Raw genomic sequence first — 16,660 nt, forward strand, 5'->3', positions numbered from 1 at the left:
AGAGCAAACGGTGAAATAATTTGCAAACAATATGACCAAAATGTGATCAATTTAACTGCTTAACTTCTAAATAGATGAAGCACCGCTCCTACTTTATAAGCAAGAACAGTGGAATTTCTTTTCCCTTGCCTGATTGGTACAGTTAAAGGCCACGTGAATCATCAAACATTAAAAGCTTCTGCCATTCTTAAGATTTTCATAACCTGATTGATTGACTGATCCTGTTGAATGTCCCAAAACAGTGGGCTAAGAAAGATGTTGTAATAAGAGGCTCGAGATTGATTTTTACTGCAAAAGTTCATTAACATGTACACAAAGCTTAATACATCAAAGTTTTTGCACTCTGCTCCTATCATAACAAAGTCACCACAGATGGGAACCAAAATCTAACCTCATGCTTAGAAGTAAGATGCCATAATTACTATACCATAACACAAGTACTTTTCATAGCCTAGCTTTCTGTTTTGAAGAGGTAAAATGCGCACTGGTGGATGTTTAAGGATGATCCTTCTTTAAAGCGAAGCTTTCTTTGCCTCTTCAAAGGGGTTTGACAGTCGTCGTAGTTTCCTTGCTGGATATATTTGTGGATATATATAGACAACTTGGGCCACTTGGTATATGCTGGCTGCTGTCTTGCCCAGTCAACTACTTAAAGGGCCCTGCCAGATATCAAATTTTGGTTAGATGCTGGAAGTTATTATGTGCTCTCTAGGGAGTGTTCTGCCACAAGAATTTTTCAAATTGGTTCATTAATAGCCGAGATAGAAATATTTCAGTGCCGCGAACCCATGATTTCAGGAGGCGAGGGCCACTACCAAGAGAGACGCTCTCTCCACTTGCCTTGTCTAGTCTCCGCAAGCAAAATTCCTTTCCTGCGTTCTCCAATACTGGAGCTCGAGGATTATGTGACACATGCGTCATGGGCCCCGCCTTAATTTTTTTTCCCCTCACTTTTTTTTGTTTGCTTCGTGGCACACTTCTGCTGATGGTGTTGCATGCAAGCTGTTGCGTTTGTCTCATTTTGCACAGCACATGATTTTGCGCGCTGGGCATGAGAACACCTGATTAGCGGTATAACTTAGTGCTAAGGGAATACTCAGGCAGACACAAGCGGTTCATAGAGCATGATCGCGCGCTGGAACACGGTAGAAAATGATGTACTTTTGTTGTCTGCATGCGTGACTGCACGACGTTGGAACAAGAAGATAAAACGGAAGTACATATCTCTTGCAGTCATACGAAGTAAAACAACAACACGCAGACATTCGGTTTGTGTGTTTTATGATTATTTCTCTAAACGTTAATTCGCCTATTGAAGCAACAGATATTGCCTTGCATAATTCTCGAAGTCATGTGTCACTGTGTCACTACGAGAGAGAGAGAAAACTTTATGAATGTCCTTGCTGGGGTCAAGGAGGGTGGGGGCTGGGAGACTAGCCCTACCAGAGCCTCCCTTTCTCAGGCGGCGGCGGCCAGCCGGAGTGCCCAGAGTTGGTTCTCTGGACATGCGCTGAGCAAGCACAGCCTCCCACTGCTCGGGCGCGGTGATTTTAAATGTAGGGTTGGTGCCAAGTTTAATGGTGTGTGTCGCTACGAGCGACGCCACAACAGCGTGATGTACGTAGGCGCACTTGTGCGATATACGTCGACTCTCCAACTGGGAGCGCAGCGCCCACAAGGAGAAGGGCAAACAGCGTGCGGTTTGAAGTTTCAGTTCTTTCTACGGTGCTTAGCGATGTAATACTTAGCAGACGCAATCGTTAGTGCGCATTGTATACATGGCGCTTGTCACCTCAAAATGGCGAGACCTGGTGAGGGGACCTTTAAACCACTGCTTACATGCTCGAATAGACAGCTTGCTTCTGGCCACTGTCTAGCCCAGTAAACAACTTAGCTCACTGGTAATACACTACTGGGTATGTGCCCAAAGAGACGACTTGGGCACAGGGTATGTACAACTTCGTATGTGCCACTGGGTACCATAAAAACCTGCATGTAACACAGCAATCTTTTCCAGTTACTAATGTCCCAAATTTCTGTCTCATACTATATGCTGATCCAAACCGAAATTTCAGCCGAACATCTGGCTCAAAGTTTGGCTTCATCACTGCACCATTGCTACCATCATCCACAACTGGTGAAGCAGGCATCGCCAGCCACGCCACGCATGGGTGAGCATCACAGAGCACCTTGTATGCACACATTTAAGAAGTGCGGCATTACAAATGCACTTGATGGCACAAGGATGACTATATAGCTAGGAAGAGTTTTCAGACAAGTAACTGTCGGACGACAGCACAACCAAAGAAGATAATGATTGAAGCATAAAGTTCAATGTTAACAAATGTTTTCCTTGAGTTTGCCTCAATAGTGTTACTATACGCGGACGAAACTTTTTTCTTATTGTTCGCTGTCTCCAAATCTTGTCTCATACTATATGCGAGACCATAATATATGCAGGTTTTTCTGCCACGTGTCCATTCTTGGCTACTGTCAAGGGGTATAACTCCTTAAATGAATTTGAATATTTGTTGTACTTCCCTGTGTGTTCACCTCTGATCCACATCCTTCCCTTGACAATCATCACACACGGCCTTTTTCCTCATGGCACAGACAGCTAGCATCTAAAGACGACAAGGCTGTGCTCACAACATCTGCTACAGCTGTCACCTCGCCAACTCGATGAAGCTATTGGTCATTAGGATGCCCACATTGTGTTGCACCTGTAAGTTGTTTCTTTCCCCTCAAATAAGGCCTGTTCATCAGCAGTGTCAAACGGCGCAATATTGAGAAAAAGCTTTCAACAAACACATACGATGTTGGTGTCTGCAGCCTCCAGCAAAGGAGTCAGATTTTCTTGCAACTTTTGCAACACATAGTCCAGGGGCAAACAGCCAGAGTCTGCTGAAAATATGCTAAACAATTGTGTTGAGGCACCCAGTAAATTCGGATGTTTCTGCAAGTTCTGCATGACCTGGTGAAGAAAAAGAAAAGGAAAGAAAATATTGTATGTTGCAGAATGTCCACAAGAATCATATTTTCACAAATATGCATCTTCCGCAATACCTGCCCCACGTATCCAGTACACCCAGCACCATCCATGTCACAATCCTTGTGCCCACAAATTAATATGAAACTGATCTAAAAAATGAAAAATGTTGAGCTAAGAAGTAAAATTTCCATTAAAGTAGGCAGGAGTTTGTCTCTGGCTGACAGCCCTAACATAATTGGAACAGTAGTGGAACATATCGGTAAATAGTTTTCCACTTTTACGACAATACTGTGTTTACTTGTGTAAGCCATACATTATAAATCTTTTTCTATAAGTGCCTTGAAAGAAAAAATTCACTTCACTCCACTTCATACCTTGGCCTATGGCTGCGAGCTGACACCACGTACAGCACTATGACTTATACACAGCAATAGAAAAACACTGGCAACCCACAAGGAAAAATAATTCAGTATTCTTCATCACTTTCACCGTCACTAATTTAGCCTGCTTTAGTGCATGTGATGCAGATGCTCCTAAGGTGTAAATTTCTCTTTCCAATGTCCTTGAGTCAGACAGGCACTAGAACCCATCTGACCCAAGTATCCAAGTGCAGATGATGATGCAATATCGGACAATTTATTTTAAATAGTCACTAGCATACCATGTGTTCATATTGTTAAATAAGCTCTGTAACATGACTAATCCAAACCAGATTACATTGCTCTTACACAGAGAATTGCATAGAATCTTTGTTTAACAGTGAGGCTGAATGAAAAAAGCAGTATTTCTAAAGTTGTGTGTTTTGCTACGCATGTAGATGTCACTCACATGACATTTAGAAACTACTTCTGCACTGAAAGCTTGTCTAGCTTACTTTACATTTACTTACTACTGTGAGCTCAATGTCTAAATTATCTCCTACAAATTTAAATGAATCGCAGAAGCGGTCTTCATTCCACAATACCGCTTATTGTGGAGAAGCCAGTTTTGATCGTCCTTTCTTTTTTCGAACTCAATGCACATATGCATACAGACACAGTCAGCACTTCAAGCATACAGCAAGTATCAAATACAGGCCTGTAAATATTGTTGCAGACCTTAGACAATCCCAGAAGGATCTCTTCTGTAGCCCCTGGAGACAACTGTATGTTTGCCACGGTCTTCAAAAAGTCTACCAAGTGGTCCATTCCAGAAGATCTATCGCACAAAAACAAGAAAAGTAAGGCGAATGGAAAGACATAAAATGGTCCTCGGGACAAATCACTCGAAGGAGGGGTTTAAAAGAGCAGAAGGAGCATTATAGCAATACCATAGACACAGTGGCACTAACGCTACAATTTTTATGTTGTTAAATCACAGTGGTGCAAGCAAGGGAAGCATTAACGTAAAAATTAAAATTAAATTATGGGGTTTTACGTGCCAAAACCCCTTTCTGATTATGAGGCACACTGTAGTGGAGGACTCCGGAAATTTCGACCCCCTGGGGTTCTTTAACCTGCACCTAAATCTAAGTGCACAGGTCTTTTCGCATTTCACCCCCATCGAAATACGGCCACCGTGGCCGGGATTCGATCCCGCGACCTCGTGCTCACACAGCCTAACACGATAGCCACTGAGCAACCACGGCGGGTGGAAGAAAAAAAAACAAAATGTAACAACCCAGGCACCTGTATGTTTGATTCCGTGCTTCAGCATAAATGTTGTTGCTAGCCAAAAGCAACAGAAGTCCTTAACTAGAAGGCAGCACTAAAAGGCTGGGCTTTGAATTCAGGTGTTAATGCAGTGATAAGAAAACCAACTGGCTTCAGCTATTCCCACAATTCTGAACTCATTTACTGCAACAGCAGCTTCGACAGCAGTCACTACTTCAACTGCCCACAACTCAATGCGAAAATGCAATCCTCTCCAAATTGTATGCAACAATACAGAGACGGCAGCACAACAACAATGACAATGGCATGGCAATGATAGTGACAAACACTGGCAAAGGTGGCATGGCGAAGATGGCACAATGACACATGCTTTGGCGTAACAGAAATAAAAAAAGACAGAGCAAACCCTGTTTTGAGTTCTTAAATGCTCTCGAAGTGTCTGACTGAAATGCCTTACTGACGCGGGACTTCAACTTAACTTTAAAAAAATGTCGTTTCGGTGCCTGAAAGCTCACTATTCTTGGCCATGTATCGCGAGACGGCATCCTTCCGGATCCAGCCAAGCTCCGCACTTTCATCGACTTTCAGCAACCAAAGAAGTTAAAGGAGCTTCAAAGTTTCCTTGGTTTACGCTCATACTTCCGACGTTTCATACGAAATTTCGCTTCCATAAGTGCACACCTGACAGCCCTTCTAAGTGGCGACAAAGAACTTTCCACCTGGTCGCCCACCTGTGATGACGCCTTCACGAAATTATGCCACCTGCTAACCTCGCCACCTATCTTCCGCCACTTCAATCCTGCAGCCCCCCCAGAGGTCCACACCGATGCCAGTGGCGTCGGACTTGGCGCCGTACTCGAACAATGAAAAGCGGGGTTTGATGAATATGTCGTTGCCTACACGAGCCGAACTCTGACAAAGGCTGAGGCTAATTACTCTGTTACAGAGAGAGAGTGTTTAGCCATTATTTGGGCCCTTGGAAAATTCCGTCCTTATTTGTCTGGTCACCCTTTCGATGTCGTCACTGACCATCACACCTTTTGTTGGCTGTCTACCCTTAAGGACCCATCTGGCCAACTTGCTTGCTGGGCCCTTAAGCTACAGGAGTACGACATCCGTGTTCTCTACCGTTCCGGCTGCAAACACACGGACGCTGATGCCCTTTCTCACTCACCGGTCTCCGCTGACTGCGCTTGCCTATCCGCCCTTGAGCCCACACTTACATCTCATGCACTGCGCAACATGCCGTCGGAGCAGCGCAAGGATCCTTGGATCAGTGCTCTCATCAGCATCCTTTCTGATCCATCCACCTCTTAACTATCACACGCTCTTCGCCGCCAGGCTACCCACTTTTGCATTTGCGACGGCCTTCTTTATCGTCGTAATTACCTCTCCGATGGTCGCAAGTCGCTTCTCGTGATACCCCGCCATCTCCGTGACCTTATCTGCGATGCTTTCCATGCAGACCCTCAGTGCGCGCATGCCGGCCTTTTCAAGACCTATGCTCGACTACGCATCCGATTTTATTGGTGTGGCATGTATAACTACATCAGAAAGTTCATTCGCTCCTGTGCTCAGTGCCAACGCCGAAAATTACCTCCCGGACAAGTCTAACCATCACAACCCCTTCCCTGCCCTAGTCGGCCCTTTGATCGTGTTGGTATAGACATATACGGACCGCTACCCTCCACTCCAGCAGGCAACCGTTGGATTATTGTTGCAGTGGATCACATGACCCGCTATGCTGAAACAGCTGCTCTGCCGACTGCCACCGCCCGCGACGTTGCATCATTTCTGTTACGACATTTCGTTCTTCGCCACGGTGCCCCTCGCGAACTTCTGAGCGATAGAGGCCGCACCTTTCTTTCCGATACTTTGAAGGCACTACTCGACGAATGCCGAATCGTCCACCACACCAGTACAGCGTACCATCCGCAAACTAACGGCAAGACCAAGCGCTTCAACCGTACTCTTGGCAATATGCTCTCGATGTACGTTGCCTCTGGTCATTCAAACTGGGACCAAGTTCTCCCTTTCGTGACGTATACATACAATACTGCGGCCCAAGCATCTACTGGATTTTCCCCTTACTTTCTCCTACATGGACGAGAACCTTCTACTACGCTCGACACCATTCTTTCATATACACCTGACGCGTCCGAAAGCACTCCGCTATCTGAAGCTGCTCTTCATGCTGAGGAATGCCGCCAGCTTGCCCACTCTTTTTCCACCGAGGACCAGTGGCAGCAGCAATCCCGTCAGCCCGCCGACCGTTCTGCACCAATTTTTTCGCCTGGCTCTCTCGTATGGCTTCGGGTACCCGCTACTACACCTGGCCTCTTCTCAAAACTTGTCGCAAAATACCTAGGACCCTACCGCGTTCTGGAGTAAACGTCCTCCGTCAATTACATCGTAGAGCCCCTCACGCCATCGACGGACCTACGCCATCGCGGCCGCGAACTTGTCCACGTCTCACGCATTAAGCCATACTAAGACCCAATAGCAGTCCCTTCGCCTTAAGCCGCCAGAATGGCGCCTTTTTTTGCGGAGGGCAATTGTAACGAAGAAGAGTAGCCTGCCTGCACCACAGCACCATCACTACTGGCATGAGCTCGTGGTTGCTGTCCTTCGCCGAACGCTTGTGACTGCTACCTGTTCACGCTCGTTGCTAATAAATCTCTTAGCACAAGTGGCATCCACAACCTATAATTACATGATACATGGATCACAGAAGAACACTACAGGTTCCAGCATAACAGAACAAGAGGACAGATTGAACAACTGCTCTGAACTTTTAACTGCTGTTTTGAGCTTTTACGTGTTGTTGCAGTAAAAAGAGTCAATGCAGAGTGCATTGACAGGTGTCTAAAGAAATCCCTTTAGCTTCAAGAGCTGTGAACAAAACTTTAAAGGCCAACTGCAACAAAATTTTGCTTAGGCTACATTTGTTTTAAATGAGTACTATATAGTACCCCTGAACATTTATGACAAAGCCATAGGGCTGGTAATTGTATAGTTTTTTGTTAGCAGCCTTCAAACAGTCCCCTAAACATCTGATGTGTGCACTTGGGGGTTGTCACTATAATGTAAGTCACAGCTTGCCACCTCCGACATTTCTCAGTGCACTGCAGGCAGCCATCTGCTGCCTGGTCATTCCAATTAATGCGTCGCTTCTGGCGATCGGTAATGGCATCATTTTCTTCAGCTTCAGCATCAAAAACAGCTCTTTCTGTGAGCTTTGCATGATGCTGCCATTCATATTTCAAACGTGAAAATTTGCATGGAGGCTCCTCTATATCTACACTATCTTAACCTAGGACTTTAACTAGCTTTAAAATTTCATTGCAGTTGGCTTTTAACCTTAGCCACAACAACCATAGCATACACAGCATATTAAATCACATTAAAATAAAAGTGATTAAAAAAGAAAAATGATGCACTAGCTCTATCTTTACTTACGTTAAGGCTATGCTATCTGTTGATACACAATGAATAAGCCATGTAACGTTCAGGAGGACTTCTGTCTCAGTGTTCTCTGTCACAGGGTAATACTGCTTCAGAAAAGCATTCAGTGCTTCAAGGCTCGCCTGCACAGACAAGAAAAAGTAATGCAAATTATGCGCAAGGGTTTTCCCACAGCATATAACTTGCAACCAAAGTAATTTTTAAACCAACAGAAGCATCCTGTTTAACTCTACATCAAGCCATAAGAGGGTGCATGCCTGCATAAAAACAATCTCTCGTAGTGAAAAGTCTATAGCTGTGTCAATCAACAAGTGTAATTTTCATCCCTGTATTTACATGTAATTGAGTAATTTTGCATGAACAAACGCACTTATTAAGCACTCATGTAGGTGCTGGATTTTAGCCATACAGGTGCTTATAAACCCTTCTATGCTTTAGACGAGCTGTATTTGTCCATATGTTTCTGGTAAAAATGGCCAAGGACAAGCTCAGCTCTGTCAACAGTACTTCGCATTTTTTAGCAATGCCATGGACAAGCCTAGTTTCGTCTCGGTGCTTAGTCATGTTTCTGGTAGATGGCAGCACACAGTACACGGGACAGCGCAAGCAGACGAAGATTTATTCTTTCTAAAGAAAAAAACACATTGGCAACTGGGGCCTTTAAAGATAATTTGGTCATTTTTTGTCATAATTTGGTATAGTAGCAATAGCATCGCATGGACGGAGTTAATAGACTTTCTTACTTAATTATTTACGCTATACTATTTTGTGTGGAAATAATGTTAATATGCAATAGCTAATGCTCTGCATTAATCATCTGCACATAAATAGGCTCATCTATCTTTACTCCATACAGGTGACAAAGCAGACACGCACCTCCACAAGATCAGTGTTGTCTGCACTCAGCAGCCCGCAAAGGGAGCGAACAAGCCTGTCCCGTCCCAGTCTGCGACCACTTCCAAATGCAACCATGTCATCAGCTAAGAACACCAGAAGCTTCCTGTAAAGATGACACGAGGGCATGTTCTACGAGCTTGAGCCACACTTGCAACAACTCTTCCACAAACATTACTGACATGTGCAAAACAATAACATCTCTTTAAAAAAAACACACATGGTACTTCCTGTATTACTGAAGTGCACAACATTCTGTCAGGCTGCAATAAAACACAAGCAGTGTGACTCAAGGGTGAGGTTACTTACAATATGGCCATCTCAGTTGCAAGATACTGAAAGTTAGGCACACATAGTAGTCAGAAAATAATGAATGCATAGGAATACATAAACAATGCAAGAAAATACATAAAGGAAAGGCGTATGGTTACAGTAAGTACACGTTGCACAAAGAGTGATGACAAAAGGACATGAAAATTTACAAGTTACTAACATTTCTATGTGGATGTGCAACTAAGTTGATGAACAAAACATCACTGTATAACATGCTGTCAACCTAGATGTGCCACATGTTCCATACAGACAAGTAACGAAGCACAATCGATTTTGTGGGCACTTTACTCAATCTGTTCACATTTCATCGTGCTTCTCTTACTACTTTTTGCATTTCCCCCATAGTGCTACTCTATGCCATTCTTATCTGCTCCTCTTGGAGGCAGGCGAGCATTGTGCCTTTTCCAGAAATAAGTCACCAGCCTGCCTCTGACTCTTTTATAATAGCGATGGCAATTATACGGACACTAGAGGTGTTCTCGCATCATTGCCGTTTCCACTGCTGCTATCTCTATGCTGTCCCAGGTGCGGCAGTGCATGCGTGGCTCTCGCACCAAATGTTGGAACTCACATGACCTGCTGCCAGTGGAAAGATTACAGCGAGAAAAGTCAAGAAGACTCATGCCTTGACACGTGCCGTTTTCCCACACATCAAGTGTTGAAGGTCACATAAGTCTGCTGAGTTTTTGAGGTACAGCACAGTGAAATCGTAAACGGATTGTCAGCGCAGAACATCCACTTTGGGATAAAGCATGCACGCCTCCTGCAACCAGCACTCCTCATCATACCAGCAATGGGATTGTGAGTGCTCACAGTCATCGAGTGAACGCTGTTCAATTGTCATTAGACACACGACACAATGCGTGTTTAGCTAATATGTGAATATGTATTCCGCTTTATACTGTCCATAAAGCTATGAGCCTTACCTTGTGTAATATTCTAATACTTTGCTAGTGTTGTCAAAGTTTTGCCCTTTGAGTGAAACTGTGACTTTTCTTTCGAATGATGATGATCCTATCAATATTTTGTTGCATCCGGATGAGCAACACCAAGCCCTGTCATGCTTACAGTCGCATGAGGCAGCAGCACTCACATCAGTGAAAGCAGCAAAGCACAGCCACCATCAGGCAGGGAGATGTGGATGCTGCCCTGTTCGGCTCTTGACCTCTTCACATTCTTATGGCCAGCGAACGAAAGGGTGACACCAAAGTGGCATGTGGCCATTTCAGTGCCACCATTCAGTACACAGAATTGGTAGACATCTGTATTAAAGACGAAAAAATAAAGGAGCAAGGAAAGAAAGAATGAGGGGGGGGGAAAGCAGCCAGACAAGAAAATGCAGATAAACATTACCATCTAGCAAGAATTACTGCAGGCAGGTGCACTTTAACTTCCACTGTTCTGTTGGCCATGTATAATATACAAGTAGCAACACAAGAGTGGTAATCATTAAGGACTGCAAGCAAATTTTGTACACCTAAAGTGCCTTTATCGCACAATTAAAAAAATTAAGGTCTGAGTATTTACATGCCAAAACCATGATTTGATTATGAGGCACGCCATAGTGAGGGATCTAATGAATACATTGTCGCGCCTAAAAAGGACAATAAAGACTTGGGAGGGAGAGTACGAAACGACAGATTGAGCGCTCCCTCCCAAGTCTTTATTTTCCTTTTTTGGCACAACAATGTACTCATTACATCCCAACCAACTCGCCCAGCAACAAGTTCTACTCATAGTGAGGGACTTGGATTAATTCTGACCACCTGGGGTTCTTTACCGTGCACTCAATGCACGGTACACAGGGGTTTTTGCATTTCAGCCCCATCAAAATGAGACCATCACATCCGGGATTCAAACCCATGCCCTCTGGCTTAGTAGCCCAATGCCTTAGCCACTATGGTGGGTTATTGTACAATTGTCTATGCAGCAAAAGCCAAGAGAACTTTTGCTAAATCAATCAAGTAAGCAATACTATGCACATTAGCTCCATAAGATTGGACTTAAAACTAAAAGCAGGAAACTTCATCAACCAACACATTTAAAAGGCTGTCTGGGGTCCACACGAATATACACCATTAAGTGCTGCAGGTTGCATTATTAATTAACCGATGAAATGTTACATCCATCCCAAAGCTGCATAGTGGGTTAAGGTGTATGCCATAACAGAGGGCTTCAAATTTATTTTGACGACTTCAGATCTTTTTAGCATATACCTAACACGGGACGTTTCTTTAGACTGTACAGAATTTTAAAGGATTGCCTGCAACAGATAGAATGATTGTAGTCTTTGAGCTGGATTACTCGAAGCAGCGGACATTATTTGCACGAGAAATTGAATTGCATAATCAAAAAATTAATAATTAATTCCAGCAGAAACCATTTCATTATGTATATCAACATTAATACAATTAGCACTGAAGCAATGTAGCGGAACGCCATAGTACCATCCTGAAGCACATCTTCTATCGCATGGGCATATCATCTGGCTCCTCTCTTGTACTTCTCTTGAAATGCTGTGCTATCTGGTGGCACCACCCCAAAATCCGTGTGCGGCACATGTGCAAATATATATGTATTTACAGACGATTGCTTGACTATGTATGATGCAGGTTTGGTTCCAACTAACACCACTGATATTTAAAGGGGCCCTAAACCACCCCTCGGGCTTGATGAAATAACATAGTCCGTGGGTAGCATACGCTGCTGTGAACATCTCAGCCAAGCTTTGCTGTTGTATGAGGCGTGTGGAGCTCGCAAGCGGATTGCGAAGTCGCCTTTCTCTCAAATGCTCTCTTTTCAACAGAAGCCTGCCTCCTCACTCTCTTAAAGCACATTCACACCGAAAGCGGAGCATCTAAGCAGTCAAGCGGATTTTCAACGCGGCAAGGCAGTGAGCGCGCGGGCCTGTTCAGACCAGACGGCTTGCCTGGCTGCCCGCACCACTGAGGAGGCGTTTTTCGTGGCACCAGTCATCCGCACTCATCCGCGCGTGCGCCAGCATCGTCATCGCACCACCGTTGTCTGGCGTTCTGATTGGCTGCGGCAAAGCAGAGAACTCCGGTGGACAGAAAAAAAATCGGTCTGGAAGCGATCGGGCTCGCCGCCTCGTTTTCTGCCCGCTTTTACCCGTCTGGCGAGGAGGTTTACCTGCTTTCCGCTTGCCTGCTATGGATGCTCTGTCTTCGGTGTGAATGTGCCTTTAAGGAGGCAGGCTTACGATTTATTTCATAATAAAGCGGACTCCCATATGCGACTGCTATTGGTAGCTGCAGTCGGCTACGTAGTGTAGATACTGCAGCCGCCATGGGGTGCCACCACAAGTCCACTGGCTAAGCGCACTGCGGCTCGCTAGGACAACCACGTTTGGCTTATGTTTAGCGTGTCATAGGCACCAAAATTGGAAGTCATGGTGTCTACGTTAACATGAAAAATGAAATTTGAACTGTGTGCCACCATGACAATCAGAAGGCAGAGCCTGGTGGAGACGCCCAAATGTGCTGTAGCCTTCGCAGTGGGGTGTGCATTCCTTCTTCGCAATGAACAAGGAATAAGAGCACAGCGTAGGCTGTGTCTGATTGACAATAACTCCACTTCTGCTGAACACACTGAAGTTGTTCTTCCACTTACTCCCCTCTTTAATGCCTTTAGCCCTGAAGGTTCAATAAATGAAATGAAAAGTACTTTCTGAGGCAAAGTATTTTTGAAATAGCCTATTTTCACTTCAAATGCATATATACATAGATAGTCGGCCCCCGGAAAGTTTGTGTAGTACCCTAAAAGTACTGATCACATTGAAATTCACTAATTAACTTTTTAATTTATCGCTTTGAGGTACATATTGCAAATTACGAATTGTAGCCAGTGAGTTTGCAAGGCACGTTCACACTGGAATGAATTCTAAGTATGTCATGGGTTCTTAGGTATGCGGCATCAAACTAGCGGCAAAAATGCGCTGTTGTTCCACTTACTTTTTTAACAAACTGTCGCTTTATGCATTGAAACACAAAAGTAACTGGAATGCCCATGTGCTTCGTCGTACACTTTGGGAATGAATATCTCAAAACTGGCATCATACTGAAAATTTGTTCCAAGTGATCGATTATGAATTTTAATTTCTCATGCAAGTAATGTTCGCCTGTGATTAATACAGCTCAGCGACAGTGGTCACCTGTGACAGTTCAGCTGCCACAGATGAACTTGTAAAATTTTGTGTAGTTAAAAAACACACTCAGGATAAAGTACCATACAATTTTTCACCTCTTGCCAGGACAATGTAGCCAGTGAGCCACTGCAGCATAAAAGAAAGTTGTTCTGTTCACCAAACATGGTGTGGAATAGTGAATTCCAGAGGACTCACCAACAAAGACTTCGAGCAGATTGTCCAGGAACTGGAGCAAAAGCCTCATGTTGTGACGCTTGTACAAGGTCAAGAGCGATTCAATAACTCGGCAGCAATGTCCAGAGAGCACACCAAGACCAGGTATGCTCATCAGCATGAGCAGCCTTCCAATAAGACTTTCGCTGAAGCCTAAGTAACAGGATAAAGTAGGTGAGCACACAGGTAATAAAAGCAGATGTTATGTTTTGCTTTATGCGCTCGGCACAGTATTGTGAAAGGTAGCATATATATTTATGTTGGCTGCCATTCACTTTCTAAAATATTTCATCATCTATTATTGCAATTAGTACAACATCGCTTAGCTGCACCACTGCAATGGCAGAGGAATTGGCGAGTGGCCTAGCAACAGCCCCCTTGGAAGACCATTTCACATTTAATCTTTCTCAGTGATTCTAATCTGTGCCAGCTGTAATTATACAAGTTCTATTAAAGGATTTGAAATAAATCTGGTGAGAGCCACAATCGAAAAATGCCTTTGCATTAGAAATGTTTGCATTAACCGGCCAGTTATTGATCAGAGAGCAAACGGGGATAGCCAATATTCTAATTGACATTAGGAGAAAGAAATGGAGCTGGGCAGGACATGTAATGCATAGGTTAGATAACCAGTGGACCATTAGGATTACAGAATGGGTGCCAAGAGAAGGGAAGTGCAGTCGAGGACAGCAGAAAGCTAGGTGGTGTAATTAAATTAGGAAATTTTCAGGTGCACGTTGAAATCGGTTGGTGCAGGACAGGGGTAATTGGAAATCACAGGGAGAGGCCTTCATTCTGCAGTGGACATAAAATAGGCTGCTGCTGCTGATATTAAGTTCGGCAGTAACTATGCTTGCATAATGCACTGCTAGCAGCTAGTTCCATTCATCACTGTAACACAGTAACTATTGATTGAAACTATTATAGTTTATAGCTGTAGTGTCAGTTCAAATATACTGCTCTTCACTTGGAAGAAAACGTCAGCTATTCAGCGTTATGCAGGTCCCTTAGAAGTAAATAAAACCACTGCTTCACAAAGTGTTTAAATCAGATTAACATAAAATTGTGGGTACATGTACGTGAAAGACAACACCTACAATGTAGCACAATATGTAGCGAGTGCTAATGAGTGTAAACGGCAGCAAGTGTGCGTGAGTAGTTTGCAAGTGCCAGTGTGCATGGGCAAGAGCACAGAAGAGTACTAGCAAGCACAGGTGGGCGTGAATGCAATTCAGAACTGGAAAGCATGCTTGGCTATGCATGGATATAAGCATTAGTACTGCTGATGTGAGTGCTACTGGGCGCTTACATACTCACACGAGTGTATGCATTCTTTTTACAAAATGCGAACAAATGGCATAACTAAATTTAATGTGCGGCCACAAATGTATAACAAGCTCAAACACGTCTTGAAGTATGACAAGACTGATTGAAACAATAACCACTTACGCAAGGCACTCTGTTCAGTGGAACCCGCTTCACTGCTTTCCTGTGGCAGGAACAATACTGGTAACGCTTGGGCGCAGTGTTGGACGCATTCGAGCAAGCGCTCCAACACCGGACGCGTCTGCTCAGCATCTGCGAACGCTGCAGGAAAGACGCAGTTCAGGCACATCTTGATTGGTTTATTAATGTAATGGTCGTAACGTGCCAAAGTGACACTGGGGCTATACGAGATGATTACTACAGAGAAGGGCGCCGAATTAATCTAGAACACGGCGGTTCTTTAAAGTGCGCCTAAAACTTGGTACATCGATGTCTTTGCATTCCGGCCACCTCGGAATGCGGACACTGCGGCCGGCAATCAAACTCACGACTTTGTGTTCAGCAGCAGAAACCACCGAGTCGCCGCGGAACGCCAGAAAGCAATCAGTCAATTAGCGAAAACGTAAATCGGTTGCAGACGTCGATTAGTCCATCTGGCAGTACGCCCAAAAGTGAAACAGCGCCTTGAATAAGCATGTCTAAAGCCGCTGAATTAAGCAACGCATCGGCAAGTTTCACATCACCTTTCTCGGTGTCGTTCAACAAAGAAGTAAGAATATTGTCCAAGATCTCTCTGTAGCGAGACGTTTGTTCATCTTGGGGTTCAGTCACTTGGCTGGAGCCTTCTTGTATTTCTCTTATTGCTGAAAGCGCTGTCAGGGAGTCTGGATGCTTAAATTCCATTTGTGCAGTCGACCTTCTGCCAGTCTCACAAGGATAGGTTAGCTGAAGAATTTTTCGCTCTATACAGAACCATACCAAGAAAAACTCCTGCACATGCTTTGGAAGCCACTGGCAAACACGCTGTAAAGCCTTTCGCGTAATTGGTTCGCACAGGATTTCACATTAGCCGGTTCGCGAAGTTTATCACGTTCATCACATTTCATTCGGCGCCACTTTCATTAAGCGGAAGTGACGCATTCCTGAAGCTACGAAGACCGAAACGGAATAGCCTTAGTTCCGTAGTTGCAATAAGTATGCTATGGTATGGTCCATAGAGTTTCTCACTGTGCCTCCTCTAGAGGAGGCACTACTGAAATGATCGCTATGGTGCACTGGCGTGTTCACTGGAATAGGGCAGTGTTTTCTCCGGCGGGGAAAACGTGCCTCTTTTTGCGACGACCGCCTGGGGTGCTGGAGCACTCTAGTCTATCGCAGCGCTATCTGTCGATGTAGCCTGGAGTCATTGATGGTAAGAGGAAAAACAACGTGCAACACAGGGCCTCCGGGATCGGTAGTTATGGTTGTCGCGGAGATCATGCATGTACTTGCGTGCGGAGCTCGTAGATTGCGTGCTGTGGTTTTTTTCTGCCGCGCTCGCACATTATGTGCACGGCAAGCTCTGGGTTTGTAAATGTGTTTGTGCGTGTGTGTGTGTGCATTGAGGTTCCTACATAACGACCAGAACAACTCCAGGCTGCTTCAGGTAGGGCACATTGAACATTGAGAACATTGGCCTTT

The 16,660-nt window shown here is 44.5% G+C and overlaps 1 protein-coding gene across 1 annotated transcript in view; it reads right to left on the bottom strand.

Moving 5' to 3' along the window:
* Positions 1-16,102, bottom strand: part of mei-41 (ATR serine/threonine kinase meiotic 41) — a 127,512-nt gene extending 111,410 nt beyond the window's left edge. The window contains exons 1-8 of the mRNA XM_050188850.3: positions 15,724-16,102; positions 15,164-15,301; positions 13,697-13,867; positions 10,430-10,598; positions 8,986-9,109; positions 8,104-8,231; positions 4,090-4,189; positions 2,816-2,974 (exon numbers count right to left, since the gene is read on the bottom strand). Of these exons, the coding sequence (XP_050044807.1) occupies positions 2,816-2,974; positions 4,090-4,189; positions 8,104-8,231; positions 8,986-9,109; positions 10,430-10,598; positions 13,697-13,867; positions 15,164-15,301; positions 15,724-15,883 (1,149 nt within the window). The 5' untranslated portion in view covers positions 15,884-16,102. The remainder of the gene's footprint in view (positions 1-2,815; positions 2,975-4,089; positions 4,190-8,103; positions 8,232-8,985; positions 9,110-10,429; positions 10,599-13,696; positions 13,868-15,163; positions 15,302-15,723) is intronic.
* Between the last annotated feature and the right edge of the window lie 558 nt (positions 16,103-16,660).

The sequence above is a fragment of the Dermacentor andersoni genome, chromosome 2 (genome assembly GCF_023375885.2).
Source record: "Dermacentor andersoni chromosome 2, qqDerAnde1_hic_scaffold, whole genome shotgun sequence".
NCBI classification, from domain to species: domain Eukaryota; kingdom Metazoa; phylum Arthropoda; class Arachnida; order Ixodida; family Ixodidae; genus Dermacentor; species Dermacentor andersoni.